Source organism: Phaenicophaeus curvirostris, chromosome 10, assembly GCF_032191515.1.
Source record: "Phaenicophaeus curvirostris isolate KB17595 chromosome 10, BPBGC_Pcur_1.0, whole genome shotgun sequence".
NCBI classification, from domain to species: domain Eukaryota; kingdom Metazoa; phylum Chordata; class Aves; order Cuculiformes; family Cuculidae; genus Phaenicophaeus; species Phaenicophaeus curvirostris.
In genome coordinates this window covers 6094692-6120541 of record NC_091401.1, presented here as the reverse complement: position 1 = coordinate 6120541, position 25850 = coordinate 6094692, and the positions used below count along the sequence as shown (strand labels likewise).

The 25850-nt window shown below is 46.3% G+C and overlaps 1 protein-coding gene across 3 annotated transcripts in view; it reads right to left on the bottom strand.

The window, feature by feature from the left end:
• The window catches only part of IL1RAP (interleukin 1 receptor accessory protein), a 48402-nt gene extending 22948 nt beyond the window's left edge, over window positions 1–25454 (bottom strand). Inside the window, exons 1-2 of one of the 3 annotated variants that reach the window (XM_069865411.1) lie at window positions 25145–25454; window positions 9446–9516 (exon numbers count right to left, since the gene is read on the bottom strand). In XM_069865411.1, coding sequence (XP_069721512.1) covers window positions 9446–9512 — 67 coding nt within the window. In that variant the 5' untranslated portion in view covers window positions 9513–9516; window positions 25145–25454. Of the gene's footprint in view, window positions 1–9445; window positions 9517–12992; window positions 13064–25144 lie in introns of those variants that run through there. The other 2 variants (XM_069865410.1, XM_069865412.1) reach the window with 2 other exon arrangements.
• Between the last annotated feature and the right edge of the window lie 396 nt (window positions 25455–25850).

Sequence of the window (25850 nt, the reverse complement as noted above, 5' to 3'; positions counted from 1 at the left end):
AAGAGCCTGGAGATCTTGTCCCGGAGCTGTCTAATTCACCTGACTTCAGGAACACTGTCACACAGAATAGCTAGTTCTAAGGCTCCCCACATGTGCTCTGCCTTGGGGTACTGCATGCTCTGAGCTGAACCCCAAACACAGAACATAGCCATGCTGGCACCAAGCAGCTACACCACAGAGCACAGGAGCAGCAGTGTAGCTTGAGGTCGCAGGCTGTGCCTGCCAGCCTGGAGGCAAGGATACCTCCTGGCTGCCAAGGCAAAGCAGTCCAGCATGGCTCTGAGGGATCAAGGAGCAAAGCTACGACCCATCGCTTACAGCGGGGGTTGCAGACAAACCATGGGCTGGACACCACCTTCACGCACAGAATACCAGGGGTAGAAGTTGTGGCACTTTGCACTCCCTTCCTCCCTGTGGCATGCTGAGAGTAGTACTGCTAGCTGGCTTCTGCCTGACAAGGCATGTGAGGAAACTACAGGATACCCTCACACACACATTTAAGAACCTCTTCTCCCTATGCCAACAATATTCTTCACCGTGGTGAAACTTTTGCAGGAGACTCCAGATGACGGGTCAAGTCTAGACACCCCATACAGGTGAAAAGCTAAGAGATGCTCACATTATTATTGCTACAATGTTATTTGTGCCTCTTCTACTACCTTAACTTTTACTGGCTATTCAGAGCCTATTTGCTAACACCAGCATGCAACTACTTGGATGTCAGTCTAAACTGGAAGTAGACTGGAAAAAACCAGCAGAACTTCACATTGAACGTCACTGGCATAAAGTAGCTCACACTAAGAACAAAAAATATATATATATATATACACACACATATACACACACACTTATTGACATATCCTGACTCATTTAACAATACTTGAGGGGGCATTGCAGTCAGAAGATGCAAGAACCCATTTCTAATTGTGAGAAAAAGCAGTGACTTCTATGGTACTCTGCTCATTTTCAGGAACTCACATTTGTTTTCACTGGCTAAACCCAGGAAGTAACTTTCTCCTTTCTTGAAACGTTCCCTGAACAAAAGAGTCGGTGTTAAGAGCAGCTCTTGATTAAATCCACTGGTATTAGCATTCATGCTCTGACTTCAGAGGTTCACTAACAAATGGAAACCAGTGAAGAGATGGGAGAGCTATATGCAACTCCACGGTATCTTCCATGGTGTAGCAAACTGAACACTACATGCAAAACAGAGGGACGCAAAATTCTCTAAAAATCCACCATCCCTCACATGCATCTTCCTAGAATACCTCTGCAAAATGCTTCTGAAAGCAGCCATCCTTTTCTCATTACTGTATACTGCAGATGCTTCAACTGACCCCTCTTACTACTGGGTGCTCTGTAATCACACAGCAGGGCAGGCTGTGACCCATAATACCTGCCCATGACAGACAATTCAGGAAAAAAGAAAGCATTAGTCCTGTTGCCACAGCCCCGCTTGGGAAAAGGGATGAGGATATACAGGCTGGAGGGAGGCTGCATAGTAGCAGGAAACAACCACCTTCAGCATTGGAAGAGAAAGTGCAGACAGAAAGGTCAGCAGAAGGATGCTCCTCTTGACTTCATGTGCCTTGAGATAAAGATAAGAGTGGGCAGCTGCACTGCTGCTCCTCCCTGATAAACACTGAGAACTAGGTGAATTGGCAAAGGAAACTCCAAATGCCTTCCTTGCTTGGACTGTACGGTGCAGTCTGTGTTCATAAGGCTATCTGCTACTGACAGAAAGGACAGAAATCTCTTCTGTTACAGAAATAGTCTGATCTGTCCTACTCATGAATTTCGCCCTACAACACCCTTAAACATCAGGTATTCCATAACAGGCAACTCCTCAGAAGCCAAACAAAGCTGAAGAAAGTGGCTTCTCCAGCTGCAAAGCAGAAAATTCAACCAAAAAAAAAAAAAGTCTATTTTCACCTTTAGGTAGCTGAACATCATCATTTCTGGAAACCTTTCCCAACCTTTCACTGATTGCTCTGATTTATCCCCTTGGGAACAGAGCTCTGAATACACACACCTTTAGTACTCCTGAAATTCATCTGCAGCACCCATTACAAGCACCCACACAGTCAAAACAGAGATGAAACTGGTGCAATTATTTGGGCTTTTCAAGAAGAGACAGACTGCTTAACTGGTGGATCAAAAAAAAAGAAAACAAGAGTACAGCCCCATCAAGAAATGCTGTCTCATTTTCTCCACAATTTGGCATTCCTATGGAGTCATTTGAAGTACCTCTATTTAAAAAAAAAATTCTTAGCCATCAAAACTCTATAAGCTCCACACCACTTCCATCCCTTCCTCCCTGGCTCTCTTCTAGGGGCTACAAAGGCTTCCCCTAATTAAAATTTCTGTGAAGAAATAATAAAGAGCCATTCTTATGAGAGGCCATCTATCATGCCAAATTACCTTGCCTTTTGCCAAATTGATGCGCCCTTCTTAATCGTCTCTAATCTTGGGAGGGGACCTGCCTTGCATGCAGACTGGGACCCTGCAGAAGCGGCAGGACACAAACCATCTATGCTGCCAGCTGAATGACATGTCAGGCCCCTCTTCCCTATGCCATTTCAGCAGCAGCATTAAATACGGCTGCACTATCTCAACAGCTTCTTACTTTCATCAGCTGCCCCTGCTACACTATCTTAAAGCAAAGCTGATATAAGTCATCCTTTAAGCCAGGAGCATGACCAAGCCAGTGATTAGCTTGATGCAAGAATCATCATCAATAAGACAGAAAAAGCTGGTCATGCAAAGCAATTAAGTGAGAATTTAACATTACTATCTAAAAAAAAAAATCCCCACCCTCCTTTCAAGCTCACAGCAGTCGGTGAGAAGGAAGCAGAGGAAGCTGGGCTGAACAGAGGAGCAGCACTGTGAGTACAGGAGGTACCAGCTATGGCCACCATCCACGCGTGGGTGCACTTTCCATTTATGATGGTGCCAGGACACCCACTCTTCCACTATGTCTGCATTTTTCCTTTGGCAAGTGCATCCTGCACAAGCCCACCCCATAGAAGCATGCTCCCTGGCCCCATGCTTCCTTCGCACAGCAGCTGAGCAGTAAGTAGCGTGGCAGGTCAGCATTTCCCACGTGGTCTGTATCCCACCAAACTGTACAACATGGTGGAAGGAGGGTGGCATGGAGCAAAAAAACCAAAAAATGAGAATATCTTCCTTGAATTGGGAGAAGAGACATAGAACCAAACATGCTGAAATAGGTGGAAATGCCAGAGAACTTGGGTTAGCCCTAGCCAAGATCAGCTAGCCCTCAACAGTTGCTTCCACTAGTTCTGAAGCAGCCACAGCGGTAAGAGAATGCCTAAAATCTGGTCATAGCTCAACGCTGCCTTGAAGCCTCAGCACGGAAGCTGCACAAACTCTGCAGGAATTTATAATCTGACTTCCAGTGGAAACTCATCAAAAGCAGCCTGTTGTAACCTCACTGCCTTCTTCACACAGCCTCGCCAACAAAACAAGTCAGTGAAAGCGGTTCTGGCACAAACCTCCCCGCGATCAACTCCAACGTGTGACATGCAGCCTGGCCCCATCCACGCAGCTCCACTGCAACAGCACGGATGATGTGGCTTGATGCTTCCCCTAAGTCTCATTGTATTCATCCTGTGTTGCCACTGAGCTATGACACCCCCTTGGAAACAGCTCCACTGGATGCTACACACAGGGATGGAATCCCTCTCTCTCTCTCTTCCCAACTGCTTTTATCATTTAAATATAGGACAGCTGAAAAAGGAAGAAGGAAAAGGACTTTCTATTGCTAAACAGCTCATTATTTCCGAAAGTACTTGTGTATTGTGGTTGTTTAACATTAGATACCAAAGTCTAGTTTCAAAAGGTGTGATGGTCAACCTCTCTGCCAAATTCACAAAATACAAGCTGACTGCATAAACGTCTGTTGACTTCAGCACAGCCAGAACTGCAGAGGAAGCAGCCAAGACATGACATCCAAAAAAACGATGACACTGAAATGGGGCTCACAGGTCCTGACTCTGAGTTTCCTTTTCTAATCAGGCACAATCTGTAAAATGGGGAGGGACAGTTGTGTCTTTAAAAACTTCTCCACAGTTAGCTTCATGTCTTCACTCTCTATAAAGCTATGTTTATTGCAAGTGGCACAGATTATTTTGGTTACCTCCAGCAACTGGGCCAAAAAAGAAGTATTTGGTCTTCTCTAGCAAGCTTGACATATTTTCTTGGAGGCTTTTTTTTTTTTAAATTGAGATCAAAATGATAAAGTTAGGGCTATGAACTGCTTCAAAGCCTGAAGGAGAAAAGGATCAAATAGATACTTTCCATCCGACTTCACTGAAGAAACTGCTGCATGAAAGAAAGCAGAGCAGCACAGGAAGAAGAGAGACAGAGAGAGAGAACGGAACAGCCTGTTACAAAAACACCTGTAGGACAGACAGCATGAAAAAGAGGTTTACCTGATTAACACCACCACAGAGCTGCGGTCAAGCTGGTAGGGGCTCTTCTGCATGCCTGCAACATCAGATTAGGACCTGACAAGGTCCAAGCTCACCTCTTGGTACGCCACAGGCTTGCCTAGTTAAACTCATGCAGCCTACTTACTGCACTTAGCCAGGGTCTCTGTTGCCTGCTTTAAAATACAGTCAACAATTATGCATTACCCACCATAAACATACACAGAGATGTCTGCATAAAAACCAGCCTGCTTCAACAGTTGTTCTCAGATGAAGTTAGGACCTGAAAAAATGCATCAGGGAGTAATGCAATAAAATGTATGAGACTAAGAGCAGAACAGTGCAACTGCAGGGGTGGGGATGTGATGGGTGAGGAGGGTAGGAGACAGATCTCTGACATCCTGTGATGCACACAGAAGATCAAAAGTGACCGTCCAATATTGCATCAGCAACACACCCAAAATGGGCTGCTTTCTTCCATGCATTTCTGCACTTCTGTGCAGATCGGTCACATCACATTGATGCCTGCACAGAACTCACCCCTCACAACCTACTTCCACAGCTGACAAAAAGAAGACATGAGGTCTTATCTCCCCAGTGGGCACAATTCTGGATGGTGCGGAGGGAGGCTGGGGACTGTGCCTACACATCTGTACACAGGCCAAATCTGTTCTGCAGGTTTTATCTCCATTCACTTCAGGGCGATGCACCTTTCAACACATTCAGTGCAGAATAACTTCATGCCCCCAAGCACCACACACTCCTACAACTGCAGCAACTTGCAGATGGGTATGGATGGTTATAAAATCATGTCCTAAATTAGGACGGCTGAAGCAGAGATTGGAAGAGTAGGAGGAAGTCAGGAAATCCCAGGAGAAGATGATGGGGGAGGGATTTAGTCTCTTTAGAAAACAATAATGCAGTTTAATCTATTTTTCTTTTGAATTTACACACTGAAATAAGCTTCTCAGCTTCTGGGGCTGTCACAAATCATAAGGAAAATAAGGCCACTTGAACCCCATCAGTAGAATAAGAGCTATACAGTAATAATCCTGAGGAGCTGTGCAGGGCTTTCCATCTTCAAAGTAGTTTACAGACAGTAATTTATTAATCTGCAAATTTCCCCTGGCCATAAGTAACTACTTTGCCTGTCTGCTAAGCACAGGAGAGGCACACGGTGCAGATCAGCACTCAGAAGAGATGATGCAGGCAGCATCTCTGACCTGCAGAGCCAGACCTCGGTTTCTGGCTTACTGTGGTCAGACCTTCACTGCTCTGGCCACCGCCCGAATCCAGAAGCACTGATGACATCTGGCTCTTCAAACCCGACTTCAGAAGGGACAAAACTGGTGCCTCAGAGACTCTGGTATAGGGGAGCATAAAGAAATATGCTCATAATCTAGCAAGTAACAGCAAAACCCAAAATAAACTTCCCAAGACAGAGGCTCCTGGCTGCCTTACAGCCACTGCCTGCCGTGCTGGGGCGTCAACCTGGGCAGAAGCTGGCCCTGGTCCTGGCCTCATCCTACCAGGCAGCCTGCCTGAGAGCCCCCAGGGGAGCTCTGGAAGGAGTCTCCTATGGAAACACAGCGTTTCCTCCCACCAAAGGGCTATTTATGCACAGCAGTTACCCGTTCACATTAGATGGATCCTTTGGACAATAAGCATGAGTCTGCTCCTTCTCTCCTCACCATGCAAAAGCTGGGAGCTCTTGGAGAATGAGAGCGCATGGCTAGCAGAGGGAAAAAAATGGAATTTTTTAATCTAGTTAGCAGAGGGGGAAAAAAATGGAACAAGGAGCACAAGTACAGTCACCCCTTCTAAATAAGTCAGTATCTACCATAGGCCAGCTTTGTTTGGAAACAAGGAGATAACATTATTCTGTATTCGTATTGGCCTGTTATGTTCTCTGTCTGACTGGTCTTTCATCTCTTTTAAGCCAATGTCTATTTATGACTTCAGTAGTGTCAAAGAAATCATTGTAAGACCGAAACTGGGTTCATCATCTTTTGCCGTTGTTCTCTTAATATCAGAACATCTGGGTTCATTAAGCACCCTACAATAGAAGCACAGACATCTAAGTCTTATTTCCTTCTTAAGGGTGGCTTAGCTGAGGCGAGGAAAGCAGAAGACCCTGAGTAACATCGCAAATGACGTCCCAAAGGTCATAGGTAAGAAATTCAAACCCAGACACAACAGATTATGTATATTCTCAAGAACAGAAGAGATTTACCCATGCATATGGCATGAGTGAACAGTAGACTTGGGCATGAATTCAGCCTCAAACTCTAAGTCTTTTACTCTGTACTACTCAGATCACATATCTTTCCTCTTCCAGCTCGCGGCTCCCTTTCAGCAAATGATTTTGTTTCAGCACCAGCCTCCATATGCAACAGAAACAGCAGAGCCCAAAGAACAGATGTTTAGAGCCATAGCGCTGTTGGCAAAATTTTTGGGGGAAAAAAATGTAGTTTGCAGATTTGTCTCTCCAGTAAGATGCAGGGTGAAGTACAATGCTGAGGCTTTCTGACACACTGCCAGGGAAACTGTCAGCCATACTGGCTGAACTGGGTGGAAAGCCTGTCTGCACTATAGCTGGAGCAGTGCTGGTGTTTTACAGCTGAAATTCACTAAGTGTTTGCTCTTCATCCCCTCTGTAAACTCAAAGCTCAAGAGACTCAGCAGAGGTGGTACTCCTGGCTCAGGTAGTGTTGCTGACAGGACAAACCATGGAGGAAGGCAGAAGAAGCAGCAGCAAACAGCAACAGGACTCCTGCCCCTGCCTCCAGCCTTCCCCAACCCCGAGTTGAACTGGACTGGAAAGACAGCTGGTCCTGACAATATGGCACAGCACAGAAAAAAGATCTAGCCGAAATGACAAATCCCCCCAAGTTATACATCATAAATATTCCAGGAGTCAGGTTGCTCATCTCCATGGCCTCGCTTGGTGTTAGGAGACCACTGGGCCAGCTGCAGACCATGCACAGCCATTCTGCATTCATGCTGGATAACCTCCGCTCTGCTTCCCTCACCTACGCTCCCCACTCCGAGGAGAAAAAGCAAGCCCAAATGCTGTTAAATTAACAGAATACATCTGGTCTCCTACACCAGTCCATGTTTATGACTTTGCAAGGGTGAAACGAGCTCCAGTTGCTTTTGGTGCCAGTCCCAGGAAACCCCACAGTGTAACAGAGGGCTGCACAGACGGCTGCCCCTCCATCCAAGTACAAACAGCCATCCAAGCCTGTCATGAATAACAAAAGACATTTTAAAAGCCTGAAGTGTTTTATACTGTCCATGGAACAAGAAAGGAGTTCTGAACTGAAGAGCAGGTCTGTCACCCACAGACATGCAGAAAATTAAACACACTGCAGTGTATTTGCAGAAGAAATGCATTTCTGCTGTTCACTCGTCCCATGCATCACCCTTTGATGCTTATTTTCTTGCAGCACTCCATAAGGGCTCCAACTATTTTGTACAAAAAACTTCACTAAAGAAGGAATATTTAAAAAGCACTAAATACCTCACAAAAATGCATAGAGGATTCTGTCAGGCCAATTGGCATGAGCCTGTGTGACCCAAATGCCAAGACACTCAATTCATAGCTTCTAGCTGACAGCTTCAGCTTTCACAGTTGCTCTAACATTTCCTGGGCAATCTGATTCAATTGCATCTACCTCCCATCTCTGAAAAAGCCCAAGATGACTGCATGTGGGGTGTCATAATGCTGCCTCAGCAGAAGGATATTGCATTGGTGGAGAGCAGAACAGCACGTCCACAAGCACGTGTAAAGCAGGGATTTTCCAGTGAGCAGTGGTGATCCGTGTCGCTGGGTTCCTCTTTTCCCAGGCGCTCTTACTCTACCTAAGGCTTAGAATATATGACCCAAGTGTCCTCTGCTTTCTTCTTTGCTCTTTCTCCATTACTCAGCACTTCCACCAGGCCCCTCTTAGCCAAGATGGGACACCCGCTACTGAAGAACACAGCCTGCTATGAACGCCTGCAGCCCTTGGACAACTCGACGATAAGCGCCTCTCAGCCTTCTGCCTCTGTGACGAAGCCTGCACTAAGATGAACCCTGCTAAGATGCATTTTGTGAATCTGACCCCCATAATTCAGAATGACACAAGAGTTGTTCATTTCCTCAGTGTATTATAACTGCTTGCTTGCCAGAGCTGCAGAAGGGCAAGGGTTTTGGCGGTGGGGGAGGCGCGAATCGGGGAACTTGTCAATCCACTGCACAACCCTTATTTCTGAACATTTCCTCCTGAAAAGCCAGTGCCTGTTCTTCCCTCCCACACCCCTCCCCCTCGCCTCCTGCAAATCATGCTGTCTTCTTCCACCCCCAAATAGGAAGTCCGGAGCCGAGACACACACAATCTGCCTCTTCACAAGAGCTGGGCTGAATGTGTGCCAGAGGAGCTGCGATCATGACAACATATTTCCTGTCAGGAAAGTGACTCAGTGAGATGGGTATGAGAGCTCCTCTTACTCAAGAAGTTCCCCTCTCCCCTTGCATTGCTGAGGCATGAGTCAGAATCTGAGCACTGTAATTTTAACCCCGTCCAGATCCAATCAGGAATAACAGAGTTCAGGTTCAAGCACAGGTCCTGCTCACAACTCATTGACAAGTCAGCACCATATGCTGAGTCCTGGCTTCACCCCTTGCAGAAGAATAACAACACGGACCAAGTGGATAGCCTGAATTTGAAAAGCACTTTTAGGTCAAGGTGGTGCTTATTGCTATTTGCTAATGCACCTGTTTACACCATATTTGTAACCTCTGTACATGAACATTAGACAATATCCACACAGAATTAACACCATGTTTGTGCATTTTGCCGAAGTATAATAGTTTACACAAGAGCGTTGAATCCAGGAATACCGTAAACACCTAAAAAAAAAAAAATCACTGTGGCCAGTTTTCCTTCTCTGGCCTCAGGCCAGCTCTTCCCACGATAAGGGAGCAGATACACTGTGTGCCATGTCCTTACCTGAGCTGCTGCTGAGGGTGACCATGCACAGCCAGAGCGTAACCAGAAGGGCACCGATCATCTTCATCCTGCTGAGACAAAGCACACATATAGCTTCTGGTATTTTATAATATTTCACCATTGCAGATGATTTTTAAACTATGAGTGTAGGTGCTTATTCCCCTGCCCACCAAGTGATCCTTTAATTCTGGTATGCTTTTTCTTTTATTTCATTAAGATTCCTTAAGAACAGCATCTGTACAGCAGCACCATTCTGCTTGCAGGCAGCTGCGTGAGCTCTTCATGCCTGGGAGGCGATGGCTGAGAAAGAGGACAGCCCAGCTCATTGACTTAAGTTACTGCAATAGTCTATATCTGCTAGCCCAAGGAGTAAGGCGGATGCCTGCAGGCTAGAAATCCCAAGCTTTGACTTTCAAAACCAAGGTCCTTTGCCAAGACATCATTCTGCTTGTTTCCAAGAATGAATGCACAAAGCACTCCAACTGCGTGCTGGTGTCGGAAGCACATTTGCACTGAAGGTGCATTGGAGTTTGGCACAATGATCACGTCAGTGCAGTCCAAATTTACAAGGTCTGCCTGATGACCTGCAAAGAGGTCGGCTGCCAGAGTCCTGACTGCTTCACCCCATCGAGGGTGATCAAGGCAGGACAAGGCTCCAGCTTTTTCATATCAAACCCTCCTTAAATCAGCCACCTGTCAGGAGTAAACGAGCGCCAGGTTTGCACACTTTTTGGAAATGATCTGAACAAAGTTTTGCACTTTCAAAGCAGCACCAATAGGCAGAAAACAGTCCCAGATCTCTCAATTCCTGCACAATTTCAGAGTACAATTTCCTGTAATTTGAGATAAATGTACACTGCCAGAGTTTCACTTGCTGCCTGCTCTGGTACCTGACATTCAGCTCTCAGAGCTGCTCACACACCAGAATGAAACTTCCCTGTGTTTCTAGGTTTTCGAGGATACAACTTATAAGCTGGTAGTTATGAAAGCTGACATTTACTAGATGCTCTCATTAATGGGGCAAAGGTTGCATTTGATATTCCTGGGTGCTGTCAGATCACAAAGGGAGAAGAGATGGTTAAAAGGCTGAACATCATCAAAGCATCTCGGCTCTGCCAGGCAGATACAGTAATGAGCATGGTGATACTGTCAGGAGTGTGCTCATGAGATGACAGGGAATTCTGCTCCATCAGGGTAGGCTAAGAGAGCGGGGAGAGAAGCCACAGAGCTCCCTTAAACATGTTCTCCTCATAAACCTGTCCTTAATATATGCTTTACAAGGAAAGGCTTTGAGCATAAGCAGAGAGCACCGAAGATTGCAGAGATTAACAAGAATGCCATGTCTGAACTGTACGACTCAAAATTCAGCAGCGGATATTGAATTCTTCCCTTTCAATGCTTGCGTCTGAAAAGCCTTTGTACAATGCTTTCCCTCTGCTGGGCTCATCTGGAAGAGACAAAGGAACTTTGGAGCAAGCCTGTTCTTCCCTGAATAGTCCACGCAAAGGGCTGCAGACTGCCTTGGAAGCCATAAGGCCTTCAGAAATGGGCAAGAAGCCAGGAAGACGATGAGAATTTTCTTCCCTTGGGTCCATCTGGGAGGGCTGGTTGTCCCCTGCTTCCTTCATCCAAACTGAAATGCCAACTGCTAATCAAACCCTTCTCTATTGCCATCTACAACGATAGGGAGGAAACAAAATTAAGTATGTCTACCCTCCAGAAATGCTGAAGAAAGATAAAACATCTTTATGCTGTCAGATTGGCAGGGAGAATCGACATGCTGCACTTCTGGTAGGAACTTAGGAACTTTGGGGAATTCAGTTGCTGGAAGAGAGGGAGTGTAAAACAGTTGGGGGAATCATTCCCATAATAAAGATCCCCCAGGGTTCCCTCACTATTTGTCATTAGATAAATGCAGTCTATCCTAACTCACCTTTTTTCCAGTGACTCTCCCCTGCATTTTTCACAAATTGGACTAAATTCAGCCCTGAGGCAAGCAGGAACAACTTCTGACTTTGGATGAGTTTCTTTGGTTGAAAGCAAAGCCATTTAGGTGGTCCAAGGCCAAAATAAACTACTGCATTTCACTCAGTGATACATGAACTCTGCAGTAAGCTAATATTTACAGCCACTGAATGTGCTCATAAGAGCATGTTCCTTTCAACTGTCTCAAAGAGCCACTGGGTCTCTGTTCCCACAGGCAACATATCTAAAATACCCATGCTCTCCCTGCTAGTAGGAAAATTCTTTGGTTTTGCTCTACACAGCTGAAATATCAGAAGCTCTACACAGCATGATTTAGTCCTCATTCTTTCCGGGCTCTCCAGAGATCTTATCAGTGCAGACAGACAGACACAGTCTGTCAGATTACAGCAATTTCTCCATTATGGGACTAGGACTCAGTGCTCTTTCACTATACAAAATACAAGGAGCGGTGGAAGGAACATGCACAGAGTCAAGGTCTGGTCAAGGGGAGCTGTTGCAGCTTCCTGGATGCCCTGACCATGACTGCATTTGTCAGCTGAGTTGAAGAAAGAGGATTCTCCCCTTTTAGTAAAGAAATGGAGAGCTCCCATACACAATGAAGAGGATAAACAGGACTGTAGGGCAGCATGGCTTCTGTAGTCCTGTGGCACACGATTATTAAAAAAAAATAAAAATCAATTAATGCCACAGGATCTGATGGTTTGTACAATTATCACAGTGCAGGGACCGGTTCTTATGTATTAGTGCTGTTAGAAGTAGGATGCTTTGCTTTAAATAGTCTGAATTCAATGATATATACCCCAAAAAGGTCTTCCCACAGCAGTCTTGTGGTTACACAATGTCATCATTTCTCCTTGGGGAAGATAATACGATTCTGCCAATGACAACAGGAAGAGAGCATTGCATCCATTCGGTCATGAAGACAGAAGGTGGGTTTTGCAACGCCTTAAGAACCTGAGGTTACAGGACTACAATCCACCCTGGTTTTACCAGGAATGGAAGAGTTTTCTCAGTCTTTTCCAGCAACCTGCTTCTTTGTTTCATCACATCAGAAAGCACATTGCCACTTTGCCTGTAAATGATGCAATTCCAGTGGTGTCCGACTAACTACTTGCACAATTCGGTATCATTGCACTGAAACAACATCTTTTCTGGCTGCAGTCAAAGGAGTCAGAGGCCAGAGAGTGCAAACCCCAGGCTGCAGCTGAGGGGTTCACCCAACTGCCTCCACCCAAAAAGGTCACAGACCTCACCTCTAACACACAAGCTAATAGAAAAAAAAAAAAAAAGCAAATGCTAAAGGGAGCCAGGAACAAAATCAGAGAGCAGAAGAGCGTACCAGCTGAAAAATCACATCACAGCTAGAATGCAGGTAATCAGAGCAACCAGAAGAAGGCTGGAGAGCTCTGATACATCCTCAGCGCTCCAGGAACTTCTCACGAGACCAATATACTCTGAAGTGTTCTTAATGTCTCCATAAATTAACATTTTAATAATTCACATAGTGGTTAGGGAAAACAAACCACCACTGCTGTTGCTATAATTTTTTTAAGGAACTTACTTGAAATGTTCATTTTGTTCCAAATCAAAAATTGTTTCCTTTTCATTCCTGAGCATTTTCTTCCTCAAACTTTCACCTTCTGTCTACTGGGGAGCAAAGAAAGGTGGGGTGGGGATTGGGGTGGGACGGGACAGTCATGGAGATGCCTCTTGTCTTAAAAGCAGAGGTGGTAGAAAGGTTTGTTTTTTCATTTGATACTGGCTAGCAGTGGCCTTCATGCCAGAAAACACATGAATATTTTCATATAAAATACCTTTTAATAGAACACCTTTCCCAAACAGACATAGGCAAGGAATTGTTCACTCCTGCTTTTAGCAGCATGGACCCTGCAAAGCCTACATACATTCCAAATTATTATAAAACCCAAGACAGATGTCAAACAATTAATGAAGACCGCTGCACTCAAAGTAAATACTATACACCTATTCTCAAAGACACTGTACCAATTCTACAGAATAATGCTGTATTTTCCAAGAAAATGCCTTTGTCCCTCCTAACCACAGGCACCTATGGAGAGCTGACAGGTTTTTTGCTTTTCACTGAGAAGTCACGCTATGGCACACAGAACAAAAGCACCCTTCAAAACCTTGCCCCTAAGTGCTCTGGCTGAAAGGGCATTTAAAATAAAACAGTTTCAGAAAGAGGAAAAAAATAACACTGGCCAAAGCAGGCACTACAAATTATTTTCTTTCTGTCATTCTGTCCCTAGCCCCTCTGATTCAAAAGCCTTGAATAGCACAGGACTGGGCCTAGGAAAAGGGATGCAGACACAGGAAGGTTAGCAAAAAACAGGGTGGGCTAGCTTAGGAAAATCTATGCTGCTTTGCCACGTGGACTTGGGGCTGAAGGCTGATGGGCTGCAAAGAGGGGCTGGTGCTCAGGACAGGAGCACAGCTCCTCTGCTCCTATGTCACTGCATGCCCAGGAGCCCTGGGTCCCTGCATCATCATATGCAGAAGTATTGGAAAAGGCTGCTCAGTGAGAGTCTGCTGGGTTTTCGTATGGGGAAAATAGATGTACAGTCCAAGTAAATTCAAAGAATCCAAAAGGCAGACAAAAGGTAGCCTGCAAAAGCAGCTGCAGAAAAGTAATAGCAAAAACACTAATGGAAAGTGGGAAAAGGCCCTTCAGCCCTCCAGGAAACACTTGCTTTTCAGTATGTGCAGGAGTAAGTCAGACAAAGGGGAGAATTACTGTAGCATAAACCATCTTGGTGCCACTTAGCCAGGACTTGTGCAGAATCTCTCTGACCCTGCCTCTCCTCTGGAGGCCATATGGGCACCGTATGGCACTGCCCTTTGCTACAGCACCAGCATTTACTCTTGTATCCTGCCCAAACCAAGAGCCACTCCTGGACTGAGCTGGCTGGTCCAGTGGACAGCCCTCCCAAGCAACATAATGTTACACTGAAATCTCCGGAGACATAGGTAGAAAGACAGGCGATGGGTTTCAGAAGTCCAGCCTTTTCTCCCCAGGAGGAATCAGCAGGTTCATTTACATCTTCCTACTCAGAAGGCTCCCAGGAAAGTAATGGGGAGGAAACTGGCAGCAATTTGATGATGAAAGCCGTAAGCAGCTCAGAGCACTTTCCCTGTTCTCGTGCATGCTGTGCCACACTCATCACTTCAAACGCGGGCACACTGATCAACAAAGGGCCCCCAACACTGTCCTCAGAAAAACAGTCACATCTCTCCTAAGGGCAGGGAGCCCAATTTGTCTTGGCAACAGTTCCCTGACAGCCAGGGATACCTGGAATGGTCAGTGTGACCCAAAAAGCACATCTAATGGCAACAGATCCAAGGCAGGGAGCAGAGATCAATGCTGAAATCTCACTTTTCCTGGGGTTGCTGCACTCACCAGGCTATTGCATGCCTGACAATAGAAGGGGCTGAAAAGATTTTATTCTAGGATGTTTCTATTATGAAAGCAATTTATATCACTAAAACCAAAGAAAACATTTAGATTTCAGCAGACTGAAACTTTGTCAGTAGCTAAAATCACAGTAAATATTAAACATTTGCTTTTGCAGAGGGAAAAAAAAAATGAAACTAGTGGGAGTCAGATGAAAAACTCCACTGATGAGAAGTCTCCACTGTCACTAGCACAAAGCATCTTATGTCTTCCTTGGCCAGAGCTGGTTATCATCACACAGGACCTGCAAGCTCCGGCTCCTGGCACTGGTGAGATATGGCACTCCCACACAGTTTTAAACCAAGGCCTACCAAGTAGGGGAGAGAGAAAAGAAAACAAGAAAACCTGGAAACAAGCTTCAATATCAGGGGCTCCATCAGCTCTTTGCCAGCTGAGGACATGACATCAGGCACCAGGGTGGTTCCATTTGCCAGTCACCCACTGCTGCCTCTTCCTGGCCTTGTGCATTGTGTTTCCAGGCCAAGGGCTCCAGTCTGCTGGCTTTTTACTAGTTGCTATTTACTAAATCCCCTACATGGGGATGAACAAACCTAGCAGCTTGTTACTCCAAGTGTCACTGAGGGAGGTGGTCCCAAGCTAGTTCTCCTTCAATACAGGAACACAAACTACAGGAGCAAGGGCGACCTTTAAAGACCACTAAGAGCTCCCGTGGGCAGAGCAGGCAGCAGCCCGACCTCAAGCTCAGAGACTCGGGGAAAAGCAGGGAAATGTTCATTGACAGTGAGTCATTTCTGGGAGCTTCCTTGATAGTGCAGGATTTGCCTCTGCTGGTGCCAGTGTTTGGGACACGGAGGCGACTGTCAGGCAGGGAGTTTGTGATCTGCTGTTGGCATTTAGATACCATCCCCTGGCATCCTTTTGGCTCAACAGATTTAACGCTAACAGTCACAATTCAGAGGAAGAAGCTATTTCTCCCCCTCTCAAGAGAAAAGCAAAAAAGCACGGTCTAGATTTGTGGAGAGAAATGTGGGGGGCTTGAAAATAGATCTGAAGAAAGTCAGTATCCCCTCCTTCCCTCTTCAGTTCTCCTGGGGTCCTCTCAGGGCTTGGCAAAGCAGAAATGCTACAGATCTTGCACACTGCTCTGCTGGAGCCCAGGGTGCCGCTGATTATAGTCTGGTAGCTGCTTAGCAGGCAGAGCATGCTGCATTTCATACATTTAAAATAAACTAGTTAAAAAATCTGTCACCACTCCTGAATACACGCACACCTGTACAAGACAAATAAACAGTTGGGACTATCACCGAGAGATCTGTGGAGTGGGCTGAAGAGGGGCAGGTTGAGCCACAGCTATGAAATCAAACAGCATGGATTACAAATGCATACATGCTGGCCACCAAGCAGTTCAAACACCAATCTACAAGAGCACTTCTGTGCTCAAGCAAAAGGTATCCAGCCAAGACAGTCTATTTTTCAAGTCTGAATAGCCAGGGAATGAAAAGCTTCCAACAGAGCTTCAAAGAGAGCTGAGACCTTCCATGAAGCCAGACACAATGCTTCTATTTTGGATGGTGATGTTATAGTAAAAGAAGAGTTCTGAGAAATAGCCATGTACTGTGCTACCAGAAAATAAACTGTCAAACTAATCTTTGCACAGAAAAAAAAGAAATCCACAACCAATGTGGCTCAAAGACTTGGATACTTAAGGAATCCAGAGTGAGATCCCTTCCTCACTGGAAGAGTCCCGATTAGCTCTCATGGAGCACCTGAAGACATCTGAGAATGAGCATTTAATTTATACATTCTGCCTCCTAACCTTTTTAATGGCTTTGAGATGTCAGTAACACCACTGCCCACTCTAAGAGGTCGTTCCACTGTCTCTGCGGACATAGCAGCATATCCACATTGTGCAACAGGTTGCACAGAAGCAACCCCTAGCTAGTTCAGCCCAGGTCTCTAAATCCAGAGAACAGAACGCAAACCTGAGTAGGTTTATCAGCTTGGCTTACTGCCCTTTGCAGGACTGGCCTGGGACTCTTAAATGCCAGAGCAGCTTTCCCAGGAGAGGTTTCTCCTCGCAAGCTCAGCATGGCACAGCCAGTGCTCTACACACCCACTGCATATCTCCACCGGCACAACAGGGGCTGCACCCAGCTCTGCTGAGCACTAGCTGCAATGGCCACTCATTCTCAAGAAAATGCTCCAAGAGTTTTTTTTCTTAAGTTCAAGCCTGCTCTTTCACTTCATCTCCTGCCCTTACAGCCCTCAGTACTTGCAGACTGGACTCTGAAGATGGCTGCTCTATATTCAGCTAACATCTTCCCCTTCTTGTTCCCCAAGACGGACACAGTAGGAGAAAAGCCTCCAAGCACCACCGTATTCCAGAGCACAGCACTGTGTTTCACTCTGCTTTCCAAGCACCTCTTTTACTGCGCCAGTGCCACAAAATCCCTAGGCAGACTGCAATGTCTCCAGCACCACTAGCAGGTTTATCCATGCTGCTGCCAGTGGTGAGGACCTAATCCCCAACATTCCTTGCAGCATAATAGGAGGGAGACTCAAGTGACTCCAAGTATTCTGGGATAAGCAACATCTTCAAGAGATTTTCTTTTTCAAATTTGGGCCACACAGTGTTTCCACACCTGGCGCTTATATTAATGATGTTAATTTGATTGCATTTAGCCATATAAAAAAAAAACAAACCAAGAACAAGACCTGAAGATGCTTCTTTCCCTCTCCTCTGGCTCAGACAGGCTGCTCTGTAAGTGTGCTATACACATCAATCCACAGCAAAATTTAAAGCAATAGAAACAGGAACAGCAAAGGCTCTGAAAGCTTAGGAGCTACCTAGCTCTCACAGGACAACCTTACACTTAAAAGCAGTTCTCCAGAAGTCCTTCCAGCCCTCCCATGGGCCCCTACATTTCCATCCCACCCACCTGGTCCTCCTGGTGACTACTACAGCAACTTTCTTCTACATGTCTTCCCCTTCCTGGTCAGCACAGCACAACTTCGCTCTGCAAAGTGGACTAGAAAAATCTGGGTACAGACAGGCATAAAGGATTAAAAGAGAAACAGAACAAGACAATCCTTGCCAAGTTCCATGTATCACATTTGCTCCCCATGTCTCTAACATTTCCTTCTGCAAATATTAGATTGCACCATCACAGGAAAATTGCTCAGGCTTCGCCTACAGTGACCCCATCGGTGCAGCTTTAAATCCAACCTTCAAACAATGGAACCAAAAATTCAAGTCAAGGAGCCTCCTGTGAGAAGGTCTGCTCTACGACCCACAGCATCTACACAGTGGGAAGGCTAAGAGGGAGCTAGAGGCAGAAGTATGCTGCGATTGTCATCAATATTAATTATTTGGGGAGAATATGATTGATCTCATGAGGGCAATGAATTCATTTGTTCAGCTGAATGACAAACAAAAGGCAATATATGCACTGCTGACATTTTCAAAGGCTACAAAGAGTAGTGACAGGAGGAAAATACTGCTATGTGTTAAAACCCTCCCACAATGGCCAAAAATCTGAAAAATCTCCAAAATTTTCAATTCTGAGCATTTTCAATGCCAGGAAGTGGATGCCTTCATATTCTAAAATCTTCACTGACCCTTGCTCTGGGCTGGATCACCTCTTTACGTTGAGAGGAAGCAATCACTGAGTGTCTTTGGAAAGTTGGGTTGAGTTTCCCTCTTGCTTGTCGACACTTCTTTCCAACAACTACAGAGTCATTGCACCTGGCAGACAAGGAAGGGAAAAAGCTTCAAAAGGGGAAAACATTGCCTTCCTGGGTAGCCATAACCCAGGGTTATTCAGCAGGGCTCAAATGCCAAGATGCAGCTCCCCTGTGCAACAAAGCAGGACACAATAAGCCTGGAGAAAAGCATTTCCACCTCTCCGTGGCCTTGGGTCAGGGGTATCTGTGTGTGCCCAACCTGCCAAGGAGACAGAATTAAGCAGTCACCCTGAAGTCCACACTACAGAGAACAAGGAAAGAGAGGGAAATGCACTGAGACTGCAGCTATTTTTGGCAGGAGAATGGGAGAATGGATGAGGAGGAAAGACAATGCATGGGGATGTTACTCTAGTGGAATCCAAGTTTTGCCCATCCTTCACATCCCAACACATCAGCCCTCTCTGGCTCAATCACAACCAGCACAATTTGCTGCAGCAACACATCTTGAGATCCAGCAGCACATCTGTGCTCATCCAAAGAGGCTGGGTGCCCTACAAGCTCTTTACAGTCTGCCAGCGTTATCACGCTGGGCAGCATGATACATCCCATACATCCTTCTCCCATTATCCTGATTTCTCCTTATAAACAAGGGCTGGGAGGTGTGTGTGCTTGAAGGAAGAGGAGGGAGGTAGCTATTTCTCAACAGAACAAATCCAATTATTAGTATTAGAGTGAATTTCTACAGCTCTTACTGTCAGAATAAGTATTTTCTGCAGATTCCAGGGCTTTGAATCAACAGATTACTGATAAATCTATGTAGGCGAGGTCCTGGATGTTACTACAGTGGGATGGAGGTGACGTCGTTTTTACTTTTGGTTCTTTGTGAGATTTGCTTTTTGCAATAGGGCTAACCTCAGGAAAAAAACCAGCTAGAAATTCAGGCTCCTGCCACTGCCATTTCGTATGCTCCCTGGAAGTCTCTAAGGTTGAAGATGGTAAAACAGTCCATTAGTTTATGGCAGCAATATGATTTTCTGGTTAATCTACATGAAACTTACAGAGGCATCAATCCCCAATTGTACTGCATGACAAACTGTAGTGCCTCCCTGATAATCAGGCATCAGACAGCTTATAAATGGCTATTCTCTGAAGTGAGCGCATTAGTAGAGGCTTCCAAAATCTGTGCCTCTGTTTCCCTAGCTACATTTATATATTCCCCACCTCACATCACAGCTGAGCATTTTAGTGTCTCTGAAGTGCTTAGAGATACTGAGATGAAAGACAACATATGAGTGAGAAGTGCAGACTAACACCCTAGCTTGGCAGTCACTGTAGTTGATGGGGCAAAGCACACCACATACCCACCATGTAAAACTTGGGTTCTGAGCCTGTCTTAAATAGTAACTACTTAAGCAGCAGTTCCCTTGAAACAAGGCATTTTGGAGCTGGTTCGCTGGGCACGTGGAGCCCCAGCAGGTAAGAAACACAGAAATGCAATATATTACTACGAAAAATGGATGCTTTTCCAGAATAAGGTCTCAAACCTCTTCCTATAGAATTTGCTAGCAAGATTTCAACTTGTTTTGGTAGGAATATGACAGAGCTTTTCAGGTTTTAGCAACCAGCACATTAAGAACATGGCCAAACATACTTTGAAAAGCTATTTTCATTTCTGTTTGTTTTTTAAATGATTAAAAATCTAGTTTAAATATTGCAAGGAAAAGTTTAAATTGAGCAAGATAAGTTTTGGCTTCCTTCCGACTAGAAGGCAAACCCCAAAATGCTACTGCAAACCTAACAGATGGGAGTTATTTTTCACTCCTTAAAAATTTCATTCCTTTGCACTGAGATTAACTGTAATTAGCTCTTTATTTACATCTAGGACAAAAGGTAAAATTATAAAGGCAACTGTAACCACAAATCACAGGCAGAAAATGGCAAAAAAAAGAGAAAAAAAAAATCCCTCTGAGAAGAAAATGTCCTATCTTTCTCGCCAAGCAGCATAATTGTTATAAATACATAGTTAAACAGCTCCACAGCATCCTGTCAGCACTAAGGATAAACATTTAGGTCATGGTTTTGCAAGCTTATACATACGATCAACCTGTGAATAAAAGAATCATTCTCTGAACATCTGAAAATAGCACATCCCTATGAGTGGACAGGATCAGGCCTAAGAGAGTCAAGATATTCCATTACACTTTTATTTCAGTCATGCAAGGGATTTAGCAAAACCAGAAGAGAAGAAAACAAACCCAAAACCCATACAGCAGCCTTTCTAGTTAAAAGACACAGAGAGGTATTAAAATTTATATTTTTAAAGAACTCTTCTAATTCTAACAACACCTCAGCTTAGTAAAGCTGAAGAGGCTTCTAAAATATTTGTGCATGTGTGTGATTCGTGCTGTATCTTTGCCTTTCACAACAAAACTACCTGAGGAGCTGCATCCCAAGCTAACATAAATGTTTCAGGCTGTAACACAGAACTCCCAGCTCATGCCCACACAACCCTGCTGACTTGCAGCTCTTGATGACCCTACTCTGGGTAGGATTGCCAAGGTAATGGCTCTGTGGCACCTCCCTAATGTTCCCAGGACAAGGAGCTACCTACCACTGCCCCGATTCAGCCCAGAATTCTCAGCAATCTCATTCTCTGCCCCAAAGAGAGCAGAGGAAAGGAGGCCCAAACCCAACACTAGAACTTGACTCCACTCTGCAAAAGTTAAGGACAAGTATTAGTTCTCCTCGTTTTACCTGTACAAGGAAGAAAAGCTTATGCTCTCTTGCTCTCTTTCCTTCTCTTTTCCTAACACTCTCAGAACCTTCCATCTTTAGCAATTTCTTCGATGTAATTTTCTTAAAATTGTAGTTGGATAATTGTCCAGACTCGAGGGAAGCCTGCCAGAGGAATTCTTGGGAACACAGCTCCCATTTGATGAATTCGAATTGCTAAATTAACAAAGGATTGTCAAAAGATACAATTCTTCATTTGTAGTAGAAATTGTTTTGCCAGTAACTATTTTTAAGGAACCCTATAACAAAATAGGTACACTAATACATTCATGTTCCTGTATTTTATTTTCTGTCAAATAAGACTCTGAATTTGCCATGATCTGGGCATGTGTCTCATTGGGACCTCTGAGGCTGAAGGTAGCAAGCATGCTGGCTAAGGCTGAAATTCCCAAAAGCGTAGGCACCATTTGAAGTAATTTCCCAAAACCAGATTCCTTTTTGCACTCTCTCCAAGTGTATATGTGGCTCAGTCACATGCAAAAGCCCTACACATAACAACACTGCAGCTGAGAAACATGAGATTAGCCTTCTGCTTTGTGAAAACATGGGGGGGGGGGGGTGCAAGATATCCTAAAAGAAGCTGAAGCAGCTGTTTTGTTCTAGTTTAGCAGTGACCAAATCTCAACCATACATTTTGCTGACGGGAGAGCAGAACAAAGCAGTTACAAACAGCGGAGGGAAAGAAACCCACTCGAACACGGGTCCCCAAGCTCTACCCAGGCTGCAGAGCTGGCATGAGAGAGGTCAGCTCAAGTGTGGCAAACACGATACTCAGCTTTGCCTTCCTTCTGCACTGCAACTAGCCCACCTCACATAGTTGGAAGAGGACTACCCCTCACCCATCAGGTACAGAGATGCTAGCGGCTGGGCTGCATCAGCCTGGTGGCGCACAGGAGACAACTCTTGGCTCTGCTTACAGTGACAGTGAAATCCACGAGCTGTGTCAAGAGAAAGGCAGAGGAAAAAGCAGGAGAGCAAGCAATGTCTGAATCGTGAGTTCTGGTGTAGAAAGCGTTTCAGTTCCCAGATAACATGGCACTGTTCACAGATTTCAGCTTATATAGGCTTTTCCATACATCTATTTTTATTTCTAAAGCATCTCCCACTGTTGTATAATAAAAAGAAAGACCAGACACCATAGATGTTTGATACACATGTGATATGTGAATGCATTTGCATGCTGGTTAGAATCTTCCTAACTGTCCACCTCCCTAATGCAACATGTGGCCTGAGAGAAAATCTCGGACACCTCCACAACATCTATTATCTTCACGGCAAGTTTTTGCAAGTCAGAGTCTTGCTGAAATGGGAGGATATCTGACAACAGTGGGCAACCCAGGACAAGTGGGGAAAGGAATATGAATCTTGTGCCTGCCAAAATAACCAAACTAAAAATCCAAACATAACAATAAGCAAGAAGAAGAAATAGAAGAACGTGTTCTGGCCTCTTATTCTGAAGCAGTGAAATGCTTCTTCCCCAGTGCTGACAATCTGGCACATGCAGGTTTTGAATGAATAAAGCTGAGACAAACTCTCTCTGCCTCCTCCTTCCCATATGTATATTTCCGACCACAAAATTACAGGCCTGGGGCCAACAAGGAGGCATTCCCCAACCCTCCATATAACCAAGCACCAAACCTCCTACCACACCACTCTCTCAATCCTCTGAAATCTCTCTTACCTGTGTTGCTGCAAGACGCTTTGGGGCAGCACAACCTTTCCCAGGCTATAAACCTGCTGAAGCTCAGACCACCACCCCTGCAGCACACTAGCTAATGCTCAGATGCAGGGCACCCACTCAGAGCCCCAGAGGTCTGGAAGGAGAGAGTCCCAAGGTGTTCAGACACAAGCTTTTCTTCACAGACTCTGGAGGGACCAAGCATGGGCAGACTTGAGCAATCACAGCTCTTCCCTTGTAATACACAGACACTTTGAACTCAAGCTACATCCAGAGACACAGAGAGAAAGTCAGAGGGCTATGTGCATGTAGTTCTGCTTTACGCAGAGGCATTGTGTTAGAAGCGACCTCCCCAGCTATGGTTCTCTTGTTCACCTCAATGTAGCATCTCCCACCTTCCCAGCTTAATGTTTCCTGATCATTTCAGTACCCTGCAGGCTTCCATCATCCCATACCCTCACAGACTTACTCTCCACAACTCCCGTTATCCCTTCCTTAACTGCTCCTACAGAGACAGTGTTCCCAGACACAGGAACAACTCCACACCAACTTAAAAAACTTAATTCTCTCCGCTTGCCTTTCCCTGCTCACCACAGCCAGGTGGACACCAGAGGCAGAAAGCAGGACCCTTCCAGCACCAATCCCTCCCACCAGAAAGCCTTTGTACTGGATTGATGCTCTCCATGCAAACTGGAGAGCCTTTTCCTGCAAGGAACACAAGACAGCAAGTAAATCTTCCTGAGCTGCCAAAAGCAACCTGTTATAAATGGCCCTCTAAGTTATGAGATATGGACTCTCCACAGCACAGTTAATAAATAATATCCCACAATCCTTCTGCATATGGAAGAGTAAGTTTAGTGACAGTCCTGCTCTCCCAAGAGGGGCCACAGTTAAAAACTACAGTGTCAGGAAAATAGTACTTTTTAATTCCACAGCAAATACATTTTTTAAAACGACAAGGAGTTTGCTGCAGTTCCTCAAATCCAGAAGTAAAAAGCCTTTCCTAGGATAAGAAAGCCAAAGACACGGAACAAAAGCTACCCTTTTATAGGAAAAGAAGATCTGTAAAAGAAAACAGAATTTTATCTGACCATTATAAGCAGCTATTCACAAAGGAGAGGCTAGGATGGAAAGAGTACGCATTTGAGAGCGTCTTTGTAACCCACTTTACATCTTACGGCCCCAAGATCAGGCTCCTGCCGTGCCAAGCACTGAACAGACACACTTGGAGAAACCAGGGAAGTGACACTGGCACAGCAAAGGGCCCCCTGAAGCACTGTGGCCCTGACAGCCCGTCCCTCCCCGTTCCTTTTCAGAAAAGCATTCCCACCATCCCGATTCCATCCAGATATCCCCCCTAAACGTTTTGCATAAGGGGGCAGGTGACCCCAACAAACACACGGCAAAAGGCACCTTGCTGCCAGCACCTCATCGCTTCCAGGCTGTTTTCTTGGATGCGTTGGCTTCCACTTTTATTTTTCCTGCTGCGCTTTAAGCCTGACCCCTTCCTCTCCCCCCCTTCCATCACAACGACGCGTTTGACAGCGGAAAAGAACAGGTTATCAGGGGCTCACGCCTTTGCGATGCGGATGCGGTTTAAAGTTGCGTTTGTCCGTCCACGCAGCGCTCTTCCGAGGAACATCCAGCCTCCCACGGCCCGAAGGAGGGGAATTCAAGCAAACCGGCCCGGGGACCGGGCAGCGCGGCGGCTGGAGCGGCAGAGCCGGCTCCCACCTGCCCTCCAAAGCGAGGGGACCCCCCAAAACGAGGGGACCCCCCCAAAGTGAGGGGAACCCCCCCAAAATGAGGGGAACCCCCCCAGAAAATGAGGGGAACCCCCCCCAAAAGCGAGGGGAAGGCTCCGCGAAGGCTCCTCGGGGTCTCCCGAGAGTCACTTCTTTCTGTGTCGTCCCCCCCCCTTTTTTTTTTTTCTTTTTCTTCCTTTCGGCCGCTGCCGGCTTGCGCGCCGACACCTCCCGCCTCTCCCCGCGCCCAAGCCGGGCTGGAAACCGCCTCCTCCGCCAGAAACTCCCTCCCGAGTGCAGCCAAGTTCACAGCCTGGGTGGCCCGGAGCCCCCCCTGCCCGCAGAAACACGCGCGTCCCCCTCCCCGCACCGCGATTTACCTGGGGACGCGCGCAGCCACGTCCCGCAGCCCGCGCTCTCCTCCTCCTCCTCCTCTTCTCCTTCCTCCGTCTCCTCTTCCCGGGTTCGCGTCCCCCCGCCCCCGCCCCGCCCCCTTGCGCGCACCGAGAGGTTCCCCTGCCCCGGGGAGCCCGGCCCGGCCGGGAGCGGAGGCTCGGAGGGCGGCGAGGCTGCCTCCGCGTCCCTCTGGCAGCCGGCGCGGTCCCGCGGGGAGGAGGCGGGTTCCGTGCGCGGCCACGGCTCCCTCTCCTGGCCTGAGCCGTCCTGCCGGCTGCAAGAAAGACGTGAGGGTGTTGGTTTGGCAGCGACTGAACATGAGCCAGCAGGGGCCCAGGTGGCCAAGAAGGCCAATGGCATCTTGGCTTGGATCAGACACGGCGTGACCAGCAGGGCCAGGGAGGTTCTTCTCCCTCTGTACTCGGCACTGGTGAGACCGCTCCTCGAATCCTGTGTTCAGTTCTGGGCCCCTCACCACAAGAAGGATGTTGAGGCTCTGGAGCGAGTCCAGAGAAGAGCAACGAAGCTGGTGAGGGGGCTGGAGAACAGGCCTTATGAGGAACGGCTGAGAGAGCTGGGGGTGTTTAGCCTGGAGAAGAGGAGGCTGAGGGGAGACCTCATTGCTCTCTCCAACTACCTGAAAGGAGGTTGTGGAGAGGAGGGAGCTGGCCTCTTCTCCCAAGTGACAGG